Raw genomic sequence first — 17,370 nt, forward strand, 5'->3', positions numbered from 1 at the left:
GATACTAGCAAACCGAATCCAACAATACATTAAAAAGATCATAGATCATGATCAAGTGGAATTTATCCCAGGATGAAAGGATTTTTCAATATCTGCAAATCAATGTGATACAACACATTAACAAACTGAAAAATAAAAACCAGAAGGAGCAACCAAGATGGTGGAGCAGTAGGATGTGAAGCTCACCTTCTCCCACAAATACATGAAAAATACATCTCCATGGGGAACGATTCTCACGTAATATCTACTGAACGCTGGCAGACCAACTCAGACTGCTGAAAGGGCAAGAAAATCTCCACATAACTGGGTAGGAAAAAAAGAAAAAAAGAAAAGGAAGTGAGAAAGCAGTCAGGACAGGACCTGCGCCCCTGGGAGGGAGCTGTGAAAGAGGGAAGGTTCCTGCACCCTGGGAAGCCCCCTCACTGGCAGGGAGATCTGCTGAGACAGAAGGGGAGCTTCAGAGCCTCCGAGGAGAACGCAGCAGATGGTTTGAGGCAGCCAGAGTGGAGGGAGAAGCACATAGTCAGTGCCACTGCCCTGCACTTCCCAGCCTGAGATGCACATCCTGGGAGCTGGAACTCAGGCTCTGGTGATCAGGCCTGGGAAGAGGACTGGGGATGGTTGTGCAGAAACAGGCCTGAGGGTGGGGGGGGGGGCGCAGGGAGACTGGATTCTGGTGCAACCACAACTGAGGGTGTATGTGGAGGAAGCCCGGGGTGCCTTAGAGGCCAGGCACCATTGTTTGAGGGGTGTGCGAGGGAAGGGGTGACTCACCATCATCCCCTTTTTCCCTGTGCATGTGCCTGCTCTCAGAGAACAGGACACCACCTGTGCTGGCTCCAGGGCTCATCATGATCCGCCTCTGCCACCCTCACAGACTCCAGAAGTGGTCAGGAGCTGCCACCACTACCCACCTGGACTCCAGGAATGGTCACAAGCCACCTCAGTTCCCATTACATGCTCAGGGCGTGCACCTGAGCCACCACCGCTGCCTAAAACCCCAGGACCCGACACCAGCCACCTCACCTGCACATCTCCTATCAAGGAGATAACGATCAGCACACACTGATGACACACGCGACAGGCATCCATACTAAAAACAGCCCTTGCACCAAATATATTAAGCCCACACAACCCCCACATACAAATAGCCCTCGAAGACCACAGTAGACAGTTGCTTCGCCTAAACTCACAGGGTAAGACAAATATAATTAAAATGAAAAAGTAGAGGAACCACTCCCAGTTAAAAGACCAAGAGAATTCCCTTGAAACAACAAACAATGAAACAGATCTCTTCAGTCTAACAGACACCAACTTCAAAAAGAAGATTCTGAAAATACTGAAGGAATTAATAAAGGCTATCAATAGAAATGCAGAGTACTGTAAAAAGGAACTACAAACTATTAAGAGGAACCAATAAAAACTAGAAAACTCATTTGCACATACGAAAGCTGAGCTAAAGGCAATCAACTGCCCATTGAATAATGCATTAGAAAGAATAAGTGACCTGAAGGATAGAATAATGGAAATCACACAATCATGACAGCAGACAGAAAACCAAATGAAAAAATAAAATAAAAGCAATATAAGAGATCTGTGGGATATAATAAAGTGTGCCAATCTGTACATCTCTGGGATTCCAGAGGGTAAGAAAGAGAAAAGGGGATCGAAAATGTATTTGAAGAAATTATGGCCGAAAAATTTCCAAACCCAAAAAAAGGAGACAGATATCCAGGTACAGGAAGTAAAGAGAGTCCCAAACAAAATAAATGTAGAACCATAAAAAAACCAGAATTGCCAAAGCAATCCTGAAGAAAAAGAACAAAGCAGGAGGCATAATCATCACAGACTTCAGACAATACTACAAAGCTACAGTAATCAAACAGCAATGGTACTGGCACAAAAACAGACATATGTATCAATGGAACAGAAGAGAGAGCCCAGAAATAAACCCACATGCCTATGGTCAATTCATCTTCAACAAAGGAGGCAAGAATATACAGTGGGAAAAAGACGTTCTCCTCAGCAAGTAGTGTTGGGAAAGTTGGACAGCCACATGTAAATCAGTGAAGTTAGAACACACCCTTTCACCATACACAAAAATAAACTCAAAATGGCTTAAGGACTTAAACATAAGACATGACACCATAAAACTCCTAAAAGAGAACATAGACAAAACATTCCCTGACATAAATTGTACCAATGTTTTCTTAGGTCGGTCTCCCGAGGCAATAGAAATAAAAGCAAAAAGAAACAAATGGGACCTAATCAAACTTACAAGATTTTGCATAGCAAAGGAAACCATCAATAAAACGGAAAGGCAACCTACAGAATGGGAGAAAATATTTGCAAACAATGCAATCGACAAGAGCTTAGTTTCCAAATATACAAACAGCTCATACAACTCAACAACACAAAAACAACCCAGTTGAAAAATGGGCAGAATAACTAAATAGACATTTCTTCAAAGAAAAAATGGCCAGTAGGCACATGAAAAGATCCTCAACATCGCTCATTATTAGAGAAATGCAAATCAAAACTAAAATGAGGTACCACCTCATACCAGTCAGGACGGCCATCCTTAAAAATTCTACAAATAACAGATGCTGGAGAGGGTATGGAAAAAGGGAACCCTACACTGTTGGGGGTAATGTAAGCTGGTGCAGCTACTGTGGAAAAAAGTATGGAGGTTCCTCCGAAAACTAAAAATAGAATTACCATATGATCCAGCAATCCCAGTCCTGGACATATATCTAGACAAAACTATAATTCAAAAAGACACATGAACCCCTATGTCCATAGTACTATTCACAATAGCCAAGACATGGAAACAACCTAAGTGTCCATCAACAGAAGAATTTATGAAGAAGTTGTGGTACATATATACAATGGAATACTACTCAGCCATAAAAAGGAACGAAATAATGCCGTCTGCAGCAACATGGATGCAACCAGAGATTATCATACTAAGTGAAGTAAGTCAGAAAGAGAAAGACAAATACCATATGTTATTACTTATATATGGAATCTAAAATATGACACAAATGAACCTATCTATGAAACAGCAACAGAATCACAGATATAGAGAACAGGCTAGTGGTTGCCAAGGGGGATGGGGTTGGGGAAAGAGTGGAGTAGGAGGTTGGGGTTAGAATATGTAAGCTTTTATATATAGACTGGATAAACAACAAGGTCCTACTGTATAGTACAAAGAACTATATTCAATATCCTATGATAAACCATAATGGAAAAGTACATTAAAAAAAGAATATATATATATAAATAACTAAATCACTGCTGTACAGCAGAAATTAACACAACATTGTAAATCAACTATACTTCAATTAAAAAAATACTGATCATAGGGCTTCCCTGGTGGTGCAGTGGTTGAGAATCTGCCTGCCAATGCAGGGGACACGGGTTCAAGCCCTGGTCTGGGAAGATCCCACATGCCGCGGAGCAAGTAGGCCCGTGAGCCACAATTGCTGAGCCTGCACGTCTGGAGCCTTGCTCTGCAACAAGAGAGGCCACGATAGTGAGAGGCCCGTGCACCGCAATGAAGAGCGGCCCCCACTTGCCACAACTAGAGAAAGCCCTTGCACAGAAACGAAGACCCAACACAGCCATAAATAAATAAATTAATTTTAAAAAAATGATCATAAAAGAATAAAAATCTTATGATCATCTCAATAGATGCTGGGAAACCTTTTGATAAAACTCAACATCTATTTATGATAAAACAAAAACTCTCCAAAAAGCAGGCACAGAGGGAACATACCTCAACATAATAAAGGCCATATATAACAAACCCATAGCTAACATCATATTCAATGGTGAAAAGCTGAAAGCATTTCCTCTAACATCAGGAATGAGACGAGGATGCCCACTGAGGCCACTTTTATTCAACATAATTTTGAATAAATTATCACAACAATCAGAGAAGAAAAAGAAATAGAAGGAATACAAGTTGGAAAGGAAGAAGTAAAACTATCACTCTTTGCAGATGACATGATACTGTACATAGAAAAGCCTGAGGACACCACCAGAAAACTACTGGAGCTCATCAATGAATTCCGTAAAGTTATAGGATACATAATTAATATACAGAAATCTGCTGCATTTCTATAAACTAACAATGAAGTATTAGAATGAGAAAATTAAGAAAACAATCCCATTTACCATCACATCAAAAAGAATAAAACCTAGGAATAAACCTACCTAAGAAGGCAAAATACCTGTACTCCGAAAACTACAAGACACAGATGAAAGAAACTGAAGATGACACAAAAGGATGGAAAGAATACTGTGTTCCTGGATTGGAAGAATCAATATTGTTAAAATGACCGTACTACCTAAGGCAATCTACAGATTCAATGTAATCCCTATCACAACACCAATGGCATTTTTCACAGAACTAGAAAAAAAAATTTTTTAATTTGTATGGAAACACAAAGGACCCCAAATAGCCAAACAATCTTGAGAAAGAAGAACAGAGATGGAGGAATCATGCTCCCTAGGGACTATACTACAAGCTACAGTAATTGAAACAGTATGGCACTGGCAAAACGAAACACATAGATCCGTGGAACAAGAGAGAGAGCCTATAAAAAAAATCCAGGTACTCATGTTCAATTAATCTACCACAAAGGAGGCAAGAATATAAAATGCAGAAGACAGTCTCTTCAAACAAGTGGTGCTCAGAAAACTGTACAGCTACATGTAAAAGAATGAAATTAGTACATTCCCTAAAACCATATACAAAAATAAACTCAAAATGGATTAAAGACCTCAATATAAGACCATATACCATAAAACTCCCAGAGGAAAACAGGCAGAACACTCTGACAAATTGCAGCAGTATTTTGGGGGATTCATCTCCTAAAGTAATGGAAATAAAAGCAAAAGTAAACAAATGGGACCTAATTAAATTTAAAAGCTTTTGCACAACAAAGGAAACCAACAAAAGGAAAAGACAACCTACTAAATGGGAGAAAATATTTGCAAATGATATAAATGATAAGGGATTAATATTCAACATATTTAAACAGCTCATACAACATTACATCAAAAAAACATACAACCCGATTTTTAAAAGGGCACAAGAACTGAACAGTCGTTTTTCTAAAGTAGAAATGCAGATGGCTAACAAGTACATGAAAAGATGTTCAACATCACTAACCATCAGGGAAAAGCAAATCCAAACTAAATGATATCCCCTCACACCTGTCAGAATGGCTACCATCAAAAAGAACAGAGAAAGTGCTGGCAAGGATATGGAGAAAAGGGAACCCTTCTACAGTGCTGGTGGGAATTTAAATTCGCGCAGCCACTTAGCAAAACAGTATGGAGGTTTTCTCCTAAAACTAAAGCTACAATTACCATATAACCCAGCAATTCCAATCCTGGGTATATATCCTAAAAAGCCCCAAAACAGTAATTCAAAAAAACACATGCACCCCAATGTTCATAGCAGCATTATTTACAATTGCCAAGATATGGAAGCAGCCTCGGGGTCCATCAACAGACAAATGGATAAAAAAATGTGCTGTACACACACACACACACACAGAGTGGAATAATAGTCATAGAAAAGAATGAAATTTTGCCATGTGCAGCAACGTGATGTATTTGAAAGGTATTATGCTAAGTGAAGTAAGTCAGACAGAGAAAGATAAATACTGTATGGTATCACTTATATGTAGAATTTTAAAATATAACAAATTACTGAATACAACAAAAAAGCAGCAGATGCAGAGACATAACTAGTGGTTACAGCAGGGGAGGGGCAATATAGAGGTGGGAGAGTGGGAGGGACAAACTGTTGGGTGTAAGATAGGCTCAAGGATGTGTTGTACAACACGGGGAATATAGCCAATATTTTATAATAACTGTAAATGGAACGTAGCCTTTAAAAATTGTATAAAATTTTTTTAAAAATTTTTAATTAAAAAGAAAACATGTCAGCACCATTCAAATTTATAAGCTTCCTCAATAAAACATGTCAAAATCATATCTGTTGAAAGTGAATGAAGGATGGCACACACAGGATTAACAATGTGGCATGAACAGTAGTTTAATTAGTCTCACAGGTATGAGGTTGTGAACTTGGACACTGTTCTCCTTAGGATAAGTTCCTACACCTTTTATTGCCACCTCAAAGTTGATGACCATATTGTTTCCTACCCACACTGTCACCCTGCCCTAGAGAGGCATTGTTAAACTCCACAAGAATTAGAAGGACAACTGGAGGTTCTTATCAGTCAGGGTCTCCTGATACTTTCTACCTTAGTTTCTTGGACATGCTGACCACTCTATCCAGTGGCTTCAAGAAACATTTCTGCATGTAGAGCAGATAATATTGTAACATATTGTTCACTGTTTTGCTCCAAGAATCTTCTCTTAAACAGTAAACCCCCTGCATCAAAGTGTCCACCATAATCTGCCTATGAACTAAAGGCGCAAAGAGAGATTGAAACTTCAGACCCCTGGAATGTGTGTTTAAAAAACAAGTTTCAGGGACTTCCCTGGTGGCACAGTGGTTAAGAATCTGCCTGACAATGCAGTGGACATGGGTTTGATCCCTGGTCCAGGAAGATCCCACATGCCGCGGAGCAACTAAGCCCGTGTGCCACAACTACTGAAGCCCCCACACCCTAGAGCCCACGTGCCGCACCTACTGAGCCCCCGTGCTGCAACTACTGAGCCTGCTGCTGCAACTACTGAAGCCCACATGCCTAGAGCCTGTGCTCCACAACAAGAGAAGCCACCACAATGAGAAGCCCTCACACTGCAACGAACAGTAGCCCCCGCTCGCTGCAACTGGAGAAAGTCCACGCGCCGCAACGAAAACCCAACACAGCCAAATAATTTTTTTTTAATTATAATTTAAAAAAAAAAGTTTCAGAGGCGAAATCTTAGAAGAGAGAAAGAAATCAGAACGACTAAGGTCTATGTTCCAGTACTAGGCAGAGAGCTGGAAGAGGGAGAAAAATACAAGATATGAGAAAAAAATGACAGGGTCAAATTGTGGTCCTCTTGAGAAGGGGTGGTATGCTCTACCCACAGGCTGTAGTAGGGTGAACGCCTGAAAGACTGAGATATACTACCATGTAGCAGCTGGGATCAAAGAGGATCTCAGTCTGTAGTCATTATATTACTTCTGAGTAACAACCTCAAAATGTGCACCCCATTCCTCTTTACATACATGTGGCAAACTGAAAAAGTGGCTCAGGAGCCTGAACAGGCAGAGAAGGCCTGACACAGCCCCAGAAGATTCATGGCACCCCAGATACAGTGGAAGACCAGCTACCTTGTCTATCCCCTGAGAAGTTCTCCCAAAACTATAAAATGTGGAGGAAACCAAATAGGTCCTGGGGTCAGAACTATAGGGGACTTAGCTCTGATATGTATTAACTGAAAACCAAGAGATGAAGGGGAAAGAGGGCTTTCCATCCCTCTCAGACCAAGACATCAAAATGGTAGGAGGGGCCAGATAGTAGAGTGTTATAGGTCATGATAAAGCCTCTGCTTTGCCTTTGAATGAGCTGGAGTGCCATAGCAGAGTGCGAGTTTCAACTTGTATATATCTGAGTAACACAGTGATAAGGATGCTTGTGCAGGGTTAAATTTCCTTTGAGAACTCATATGAAATGGACTTTTATTTTCCCATGGTTCTTTCCCATTTGAGGAGAACTTCTCAAAGAATATATAATGAAGAAGCTTGCTCTGTGCCCATCTGAGCTCTCATTTAAGTTCACATCTAAATATATTCTGACCAGGAATTCCCTGTCAGTCCAGTGGTTAGGACTCTGTGCTTTCACTGCCCAGGGCCTGGGTTCAACCCCTGGTCGGGGAACTAAGATCCCACAAGCAGCATGGTGAGGCCAAAAAAAATAACAACAGTAATACATCCTGACCTCTCTGTATTTTTCCGTATTTTCACTTCACTTCCCACAGATCAGGGCTCTTCCTCTTGTTCCATAGTGAAAATACTGTTCACCTCAAAAGAGATTTCAATTTATAAAAAAAAACCCAACATGATAATGCTATACACAGTTTCTTTCACTGTGAATAATTTTTTTGGCTCAGCCATGCTCAGTACAGTTATGTATCAGTACCACATTCCTTTTCATGGCTGAGTAATATTCCACTGCATGAGTAAACCACAGGTTATTCACTCATCCCTTGGTGGACATTTGGGTTATAATCACCTTTTGTCTATTACTAACACTGCTGCTGGAACTTTCTTTTTCTTTTTTTTGATTAATTAATTTTTGGCTGCATTGGGTCTTTGTTGCTGGGCACGGGCTTTCTTTAGTTGTGGCAAGCAGGGGCTACTCTTCATTGCGGTGCGCAGACTTCTCATTGCGGTCGTTTCTCTTTGTTGTGGAGCACAGGCCCTAGGCACACAGGCTTCAGTAGCTCAGGCTCGCAGGCTCTAGAGCGCAGGCTCAGTAGTTGTGGCGCACAGGCTTAGTCGCTCCGCGGCATGTGGGATCTTCCCGGACCGGGGCTTGAACCCGTGTCCCCTGCACTGGCAGGCGGATTCTCAACCACTGTGCCACCAGGGAAGTCCCATGCTGCTGGAACATTCATGCAGAAGTATATGTTTGAATTATCTGTTCTCAATTCTTTTTGGTATTTATCTAGCAGTGGAATCACTAGGTCACATGGTTTTGTTTTCCACTTTACCAGCAACTTACCAGGATTCTAACTTCTCTACATCTTTACCAAAACTTGTTATTCTGTTTTATTATAGTCATCATATCAGGTGTGAAATTATATCTCATGGTAGTTTTGATTTTGCATTTTATTAATGACTAATTTCATTGAACATCTGTTTGCTTCTTGGTTACTTCTCTATCTTCTGTGAAGAAAGGTCTATTAAAGTCCTTTGCTTATTTTATAATTAAGTTCTTTATATTTTGGTTCTTGACATATAGGAGTTCCTCATATATTCTAGATAATAGACACCAGATATGTGATTTGGAAATACTTCCTCCCACTTGGTAGATTATGTTTTCAGTTATGTGACAGTGTCCTTCAGTGTACAAATATTATTAATTTTGGTGAAGCTCAACTTATCTATTTTGTCTATCTTTTGCTTTCAGTGTCTTATCTAAAAACAAAATCCACTGTCAGTTCACATCATGAAGATTTATCCCTATGCTTTCACTTAAGGGTATTATAGTTTTACCTGTTATGCTTAGTCTTTGATTCATTTTGAATTGACTGATTTATATGGTGAGAGGCACAGGTCCAATTTCATTCTCTTTCACATGGATATCCAGTTGTCCCAGTACAACTGGAGAGACTACTTTTTAAGAGACAACTTTTTTTGCTTGAATGTTTCTGGCACCGTGTGAAAAAGGAATAGGCTATAGACATGCGTTTATTTGTGGACTCTTAGTCTATCATTTTGATCTATATTATTCTTCTCAAGCTGGAACCACAGTTTTGTTTATCCATGGTTTGCAGTAAGGTTTGATGTTGGGAGTGTAAGTCCTCCAACTTTACTCTTTTTCACACTTATTTTGGGTATTTGGGGTCCATACTAATTCAAAATGAATTTAAGGGTCAGGTTCTCACTTGTAAAGAAAAGGCTGCTGGGATTTTGACATGGATTGCTGTCAATCCTTATAACACTTTGGTGAGTACTGCCATCTTAACTACTCTAATTCTTACAATCAACAAAGGATATCTTGACATTTATTTAAATTTTCCTTCAATTCTTTAAGCAATACTTTTAGTTTTCATTGTACAAATCTTCCAGTTCCTTGGTTAAATTCTTATTCTTTTTGATGGTCTTGTAAATGGAATTGTTTCACTTACTTTCAATGTTTATTGCTAGTGTACAGAAATACTACTGAATATTGGATATTGATACTGTATTCTGTAACCTCAGTGAATTTGTTTATTATCACTAATGGTCTTTTTAAGGATTGTTCAGATGTTTTTACATATAAGAGCATGTTTTCTGTGAATATAGTTTGACTTCTTTTTTAATTTTGACTTTTCTTTCTTTCTTTTTTTGGGTCTAATTTATCTGGCTAGATATTCAGTAAAATGTTGACATATAGTGCCAAAATACGTCCCCACACTTGCTTCTTCCTGATTACATGGGAAAGCTTTCCATCTTTCACAATGAGTATGATGTTAACTGTGAGATTTTAATAAATATCCTTTTTAAGACCAAAGATAATCCCTTCTATTCCTAGTTTTGAGTACACTGTTTTTGTTATACGGAGTGTTCTGTATATTTCTCTTAGGTCTACAGTGTTTGCTTGGTTTACAGTTTTGCTCAGTCCTTTATTTCCTTATTGAGCTCCTGTCTGGTTATTAAAAGGAGAGTATTGAGGGAACTCCCTGGTGGTACAGTGGTTAAGAATCTGCCTGCCAATGCAGGGGACATGGGTTCAATCCCTGGTTTGGGAAGATCCCACATGCCGTGGAGCAACTAAACCCATGCAACCACAACTACTGAGCCTGCACTCTAGAGCCCATGAGCCACAACTACTGAGCCTGTGCGCCACAACTACTGAGCCTGCACGCCACAACTACTGAAGCCCACCTGCCCTAGGGCCCGTATGCTGCAGCTACTGAGCCTGCAGGCTGCAACTACTGAAGCCCATGTGCCTAGAGCCCATGCTTCGCAGCAAGTGAAGCCACCGCAATGAGAAGCCCGTACACCACAATGAAGAGTAGCCCCTGCTCGCCAAAACTAGAGAAAGCCCACGCGCAGCAACGAAGACCCAACACAGCCAAAAAAAAAAGTTTAAAAGGAGAGTATTTTGAGGTCTCCAACTATTATAGTTGAACTGTCTATCTCTCCTCAAATTTTGCTTCAAAAAATGTGGGGATTTGTACTTATATATATATTGTTTACAGTTGTTTCATCTTCTTGATGAATTGACTCTTTTATGTATATAAATAAATATACGTTACATGTACCTTATATATATGTATATACATATATATAATTTTATATATATATACATATATATAATTTTATATATATATGTGTATATATTCTTGAACTTCTTTGGTAACAATTTTATGACTTAAAGTTTATTTAATCTGACATTAGTGTAGCTAAGATTGGTAACTATTTCCACAATGTTTTTTCCTATCCTTTCACTTTCAACCTATTTGAGTATCTTAAAGCAAGCATTCTGTAGAAAGATACAGTAGAATCATTTTATAAAAATTCTTGCAATCATTGACTTTTAATGAAGAGTTTGATCTACTTATATTAAAAGTACCCAATAAACAAGGGAGGAATTACTTTTGCTATTTAGCTATTTGCTTTCTGTATGTCCAATATTTTCTCGGTCTTGTAATTCCTCGTTTCCTTCTTTGTGTATGTCTGTACATGCATAACATTTTGATTCCCTTCATATTCACATTTCTGTATATGTTAAAATTATTTTCTTAGTGGTCACCCTGCAGATTATATATTTTATATATATATCCTGTCTCCCTTTATATTGTTATTGTCAAAAATTACTTCTTTATACATTTTGCATTCAATAACAGATTTATGATTGTTTACATATTTGCCTTTTAATTCAGGTTAAAAAATGAGTTATAAACCAAAAAATACAGTAATACTGCTTTTTATATACACCTATGTAGTTATATTACCACTGTTCTTTATTTGTTCCTGTGCCTTTGAGGTACTGCTAGTAGCCCTTCATTTTGGCCTCAAGAATTCCATTTAGTGTTTCATATAGTATAAGTCTGTCAGTGTGAACTTCCTCAGCTTTTGTTTATCTAGGAGTCTCTAAATTTCATTATCAATTTTAAAGCACAGTTTGCCTGATAATGAATTTTTTTTAATCTTTCGAAATTTAAATATATCATCAGATTCCTTCCTGGCCTCCACAGTTTCTGAGAAAGAGGCTGTTAATTTTATGAAGCATCTTTGTACATGAGAAATCATTTCTGTCTTGCTACTCTCTACATTCTTTTTTTGTATTTTAACAATTGACTATGTGTCTTGCCCAAGCTCTCTATGAATTTATCATACTTGGAGTTCGTTGACTTTCTTGGATTTGCAGGTTCACATTTTTAATAAATTTGTGAGGTTTTTCAGCTCTTATTTCTTCAGATATTATTTCTGCCCTTTCCTGTTTTTCCTTTCCTTCTAGGACTCCTATTATGTGTATACTGGTATTCTTGGGAATGTCTCAAAAGTTTCTTAGTCTCTGTTCATGTTTCTTTTTACCACCATTCTTCTATTCAGAGTGGATAATTCCAATTAACCTATGTTCAGGTTCACTGATTCTTTATTCTGATTGTCAATCTGCTGTTGAAATCCTTTAGTGAATTCTCAATTTCAGTTGTGGTACTTTTCAGCTCTAGAATTTCTAATTGTCTTTATTGATATTTTCTGTTTCTTGAAACAGTTTTCTCCTACTTTCTTTTAGTTCTCTGTCCATGGTTCCCCTTAAGTCTCTGAGTACGATTAAGACAGTTGATTTAAAATCCTGTTTAGTAACTGTAGTATCTGTGCTTCCTTATGAACACCATCATTAACCCAGTAATCATGCTCAAGCTTCCCATTCTGGAGAAATTCTTAGAAATCTGTAGTAAAGATTTACTACAGATCATGCTCAGAAGCAGCCACTGTGGCTTTTTTTTTTTTAATAATAATAAATTTATTTACTTATTTGGCTGCATCAGGTCTTAGGTGCGGCACACGGACAACTGTTGTGGCACGCAGCCTCTCTAGTTGTGGCGGATGGGCTCTAGAGTGCACAGGCTCAGTAGTTGTGGTGCAGGGTCTCCGTTGCTCCACGGCATATGGGATCTTAGTTCCCCAACCAGGGATCAAACCTGCGTCCCCTGCATTGGAAGGTGGAGTCTTAACCACTGGACCACCAGGGAAGTCCCGGCCTTTTCTTATAACAGTAAAAACTGTAAAGGACCCATTTCTTCATTAAGAGAATGCTCCACTGAGGATACAAAACAGAAAGTCATCTCTATGTCTGTTCATGAAAACAAGTCTAAGATACATGGTATGTAGATATTAAAATTTGAAGAATAAAATACCATAACAAAATATTTCGTAAAGAATATTTTCTAAAACCACATTTCCATATGTAAATGTACTGCTGTAAGATCTGCACTGAGAATGAACAGTGGTTTCTGATGGAGACAGTAAGTGATGGTGTTAAGATGTGACAGGGAAGGGGATATTCTATTTCTTAGTCTCTAAACTGCATCGCTGTGTGAAGCTGAATTACAAAACTGTATCTATGAAGTGTTTAAAACAAAAAAATATAACACTGAACAACAAGCAGTAGAATCATAATTTGGCTCCAGTCTATCTGATGACAGAAATTTGCGCTCCTATGTCTTGGCTAAATTATAACCATCTTTATCTAAAACACATGCTGGGACTTCCCTGGTGGTTCAGTGGGTAGTAAGACTCCACGCTCCCAATGCAGGGGACCCAGGTTCAATCCCTGGCTGGAGAACTAGATCCCACATGCATGCCGCAACTAAAAAAGATCCCGCATGCTGCAACCAAAGATCCCGCATGCTGGAACGAAGACCTGGCACAGCCTAAATAAATAAATAAATAAATCTTTTTAAATAAATAAATAAACAAATAAAACACATGCTGCATGAGAGTCCCTACATGAACAGGAGGGTCTCTGTAAGATGAACGTGCTGTGAATAATTTTTTAAACCCTTATTCTTAGATAACACCCTATTATTTATTTCTGTTTCTTAACTTCCCATTCTACTTTACAATACTGGTATTTTAGAGTGAAAAACACTGATTCACTCCTTTTATTTCAAAGGCACTTATAAAATCCGACAAAGCACGTTTCCCCATATCAGTCTTCCTTCCCAGACCTCCTCAGGTATCCGTGCACTGTAGTACATCACTTACACATGTAGTCGCTTTCATCCTGGGTTACGTGGATGGAGATGAAGGGGCACCCAGAAGGGTGCACTAAACAATCCTCACTGCTCTACATCACTGACACCACAGAGCCGACTCCCCATCTCCGATCCACGCCAGAGTATAAAACCTTTCACGATGACCACCTGAAAGGGGGCTCTGCCCAAGTTCCCCTTTCACTGGGTCACAGTGACATGGAATCTGCAGGGAGGTGACAGGAGACTGAGGGAAGGCCCTGCGTGTGAGTAAATATTTTAGACAGGAACCTTCAGAGACCAAGAAGCTCAGTGCGTCCAAAACGTGTCATTTTAGGAAGGAGAGAACAGTCCACAAAGAATATGACTTTCACCTGGGAAAGGGCCATTCCTTCTCCTTTCTTTCCTCTTCCTCTGAGCTTCTTTCTCAGGTAGGATTATTCTGTGTGACAAAAACACGTTCTTAAATGCTTAGAATCAACATCCCCCCCCCCCCCCCCCCGCGCCACAAGTATACACACAGGGAGAACCTTAATACGGGGGAGAGAAGGGCCACAGCAACAGGAGGGATGCAGACAAGTAACCTCCTGTAAGGAGCCCAGTCGGTGGGCCCGTCACCCACTTCTTCAGGAAGCCCTCCCTGCTGCTGCTGGAACACCCACTGCGCTGCAACTGCGCCGTCCTCGTCCACTTGGCCCTCAGCCAGAGGCAAGTGCCTCGTCCCAGCCCCTGGCTCCTCCCGAGGAAGCCAGCATCCACTGACTGGCTGATGCAGGGTAGGATGCTTGTCCCATCCCACAACTGGGAGCAACTCCGAAGGGCCACCCCAGCTCCAGAGCTCCCTGCTGAAGCTATACTGAAGACTTCAGATTTCTGTCCTGAAGGCGATGGGAAACCCTAACAGGGTTTAATGCCAACAGATGACACAATTAAACTTAAGATTTACCCTAAAACCTGTAATCATACTTGTTTCTTCAACTTAGTGGCACAGTATCTATTCTTCCAGGGAACAATGTATCATCTTCAATTACTCCATCCTTTCCTCTTACCTACATCTAGTAAATCATCAAACGACACAGACTCTACCTTCTCAGTAGGTTTCAAATTCATCCTTTCCTTTCCTATGACGCTTTCTACCCCACACTCATCCTCACGTGTCACTCAGATAATTTCAAAGATCTGCGAAGCTTCCCTTGCCTGTGATTTCGTCTTCCTTCAACCCATAATCCACACACTTATGAGAGTTCACTATTTAAGATGCAACACTGACCTATTAGTATCTTGTTTCAGCCTCTCAATGACCTCTTCGTGTCAACAGGATCAAATCAAGCACCTGAGGAGAGACTATGTCGTGAGTCCCCTGGTGACAGGACCCCTGCTTTGCCTGCACTTCTTTCACTCTCTGCGTCACGCTCTGCATCCAAGCAACATTGCAGGATGCTACTATCCTCTTCTCCACCCTGACAATACACTTACTTTCTTTATTTCGGGATGCTGCTTCTCCTTCATTAGCTGTTGAATTAATATAAACTATTTAAATCCAACTTGGATAATAAAAATAAACTAAGATGAAATGGCTGTAAGAGCTGCCTCTCCTGATTCTTTCTCTTCCCCTAACGGCCCCATTTAGTCCCACCCAGAAGGAATCATTCACCTCTGCAGTTTACGCATGCTTCTGCTATTTCATTTAACAAGGTATGTTTTAAAATATTCACATATCTATTTTCCCTAAAAGAATGTAAGCTCTGTGTAACAGGGAACATGTTTTCCACTCTGGTAGCTTGCATTCGGTTCCACATGCTGGCAGCCACCTCCTGAGATCTCTTCTGAACATAATTTGAAAGCCCACCTTATGGTAACTGACTGACCCAGCTCCTCATCATTCGGTGGGGTCTGCTTATAGGCCATTTGAAACAAGGCGCTTGAGTGGGAAGACGATATCCTTTTTTCAAAATTGTATTTATTCATTTATTTGGCTGCGTCGGGTCTTAGTTGAGGCACGTGGGATCTTTTTAGTTGCGGCATGCAAAAGCTTTAGTTGCAGCATGTGGGATCTAGTTCCCTGACCAGGGATTGAACCCAGGCCCCCTGCACTGGCAGTGCGGAGTCTTAGCCACTGGACCACCAGGGAACTCCCGAGACGATATCCTTAATCATGTAACACTCGATGAAAACATAATTATTAAGAAAGAAATATCTGTGTTTCAATGTCTTATTGGAAATAGGTTGTTGAGATTGAATGAGCAGAGGTATAACTGCAGAAGAAGTAAGCATACACCAGTTGGTAGATGTCATTGTGTTTACAGCAATATTATTTTATTATGAATATCATTTTATTACTTTCCTATTGGATGACTAGTGCTAAAATTTGTCTGTACACCAGAAGGTACAAGGACGCGGCTCCCAACACATCCACTGGTGCAACCTCGAGCACTATTTCAAAAGTGGACTTTATGCCAGCTGGGACTGGACCCAGGTCATTAAATATGAGGATATAGTAATACCTAAGGAGCTAGGGAAGTCCATACTGATGAGGTATTTTCTATCTTCAACAAGTAGCCTTCTTACCCCCTCAGTGTAATCAGAGAAGGAACTGTCCTCCATTTGACTGCATTACCTGCCCACTCATACTCTCAATACTGATTAGCGCGGACACACACAGCAACACATCCAACACTACATATTCCCACATGGTCTAATCTTTTCTTCATGATAACCTCTGCCTTCAGTAAAACATACTGTGTATTTTTTTATGACAAACATCATAAGCCAATAAGTATTGTTTCTTGAACCCAGTTACAGTGCTCCAGTGTTTATGTGAAGATTGTAATCAAGCAGTTCTTCAGAAAGTTGTCACAGGTCCTTCGGCCCGGTTCTGCTTTCTCATATAGGCATCCTACGTTGTCAAAGGTTCTTCCTAAAATTTGGCCCAAAGTCCAAAACAGAATATTCTATTGAAGAGATGAAGAAGCAACCATCTGTTTTTATGATATTGATATCGAATGTTGCATTTATATCAATGTATTCTTAAGTCACATTAGCTTTTTTCTATTTTTTTGAAGTATAATTGATGTACAGTACATGTTTCAAATATACTAAACAGTGATTTGACATCTGCATACACTATGAAACCATCACAAGTCTCAAAAAAGAAAAAAGAAAAAAGATTTACCCCACGATTCACAGATAGAGAAAGAAGCTGATAGTCATGCCTCTTTCTCTGGGCTTATGCGCCTGCCTCTTTCTTAGTGGATTTCATTATTGTTGGAGGACTGGGACATGTTTCAAATTCTAATGATAACTGGGCACACATCCAAAAAACCTGCCAAATGCAAACACAAGACCAATTTTCAAAATCATTTCAGGGATCCCATTTGCTCAGACTCTGAAAACCTGGTCTGCTCTATCTTCTCCATGTTACAGGTGGCACATGAGACTCAGAGGGGAAGTAATTTTACCAAGTTACCCTGAAGAAGTCTG

The 17,370-nt window shown here is 39.9% G+C and overlaps 1 protein-coding gene across 1 annotated transcript in view; it reads right to left on the reverse strand.

Moving 5' to 3' along the window:
- LOC116744054 (zinc finger protein 677-like) overlaps positions 1–17,370 on the reverse strand; it is a 46,423-nt gene that overhangs the window by 20,654 nt on the left and 8,399 nt on the right. Inside the window, exon 6 of the mRNA XM_032613340.1 lies at positions 14,265–14,332. Coding sequence (XP_032469231.1) covers positions 14,265–14,332 — 68 coding nt within the window. The remainder of the gene's footprint in view (positions 1–14,264; positions 14,333–17,370) is intronic.

Source organism: Phocoena sinus, chromosome 19 (genome assembly GCF_008692025.1).
Source record: "Phocoena sinus isolate mPhoSin1 chromosome 19, mPhoSin1.pri, whole genome shotgun sequence".
NCBI lineage: Eukaryota > Metazoa > Chordata > Mammalia > Artiodactyla > Phocoenidae > Phocoena > Phocoena sinus.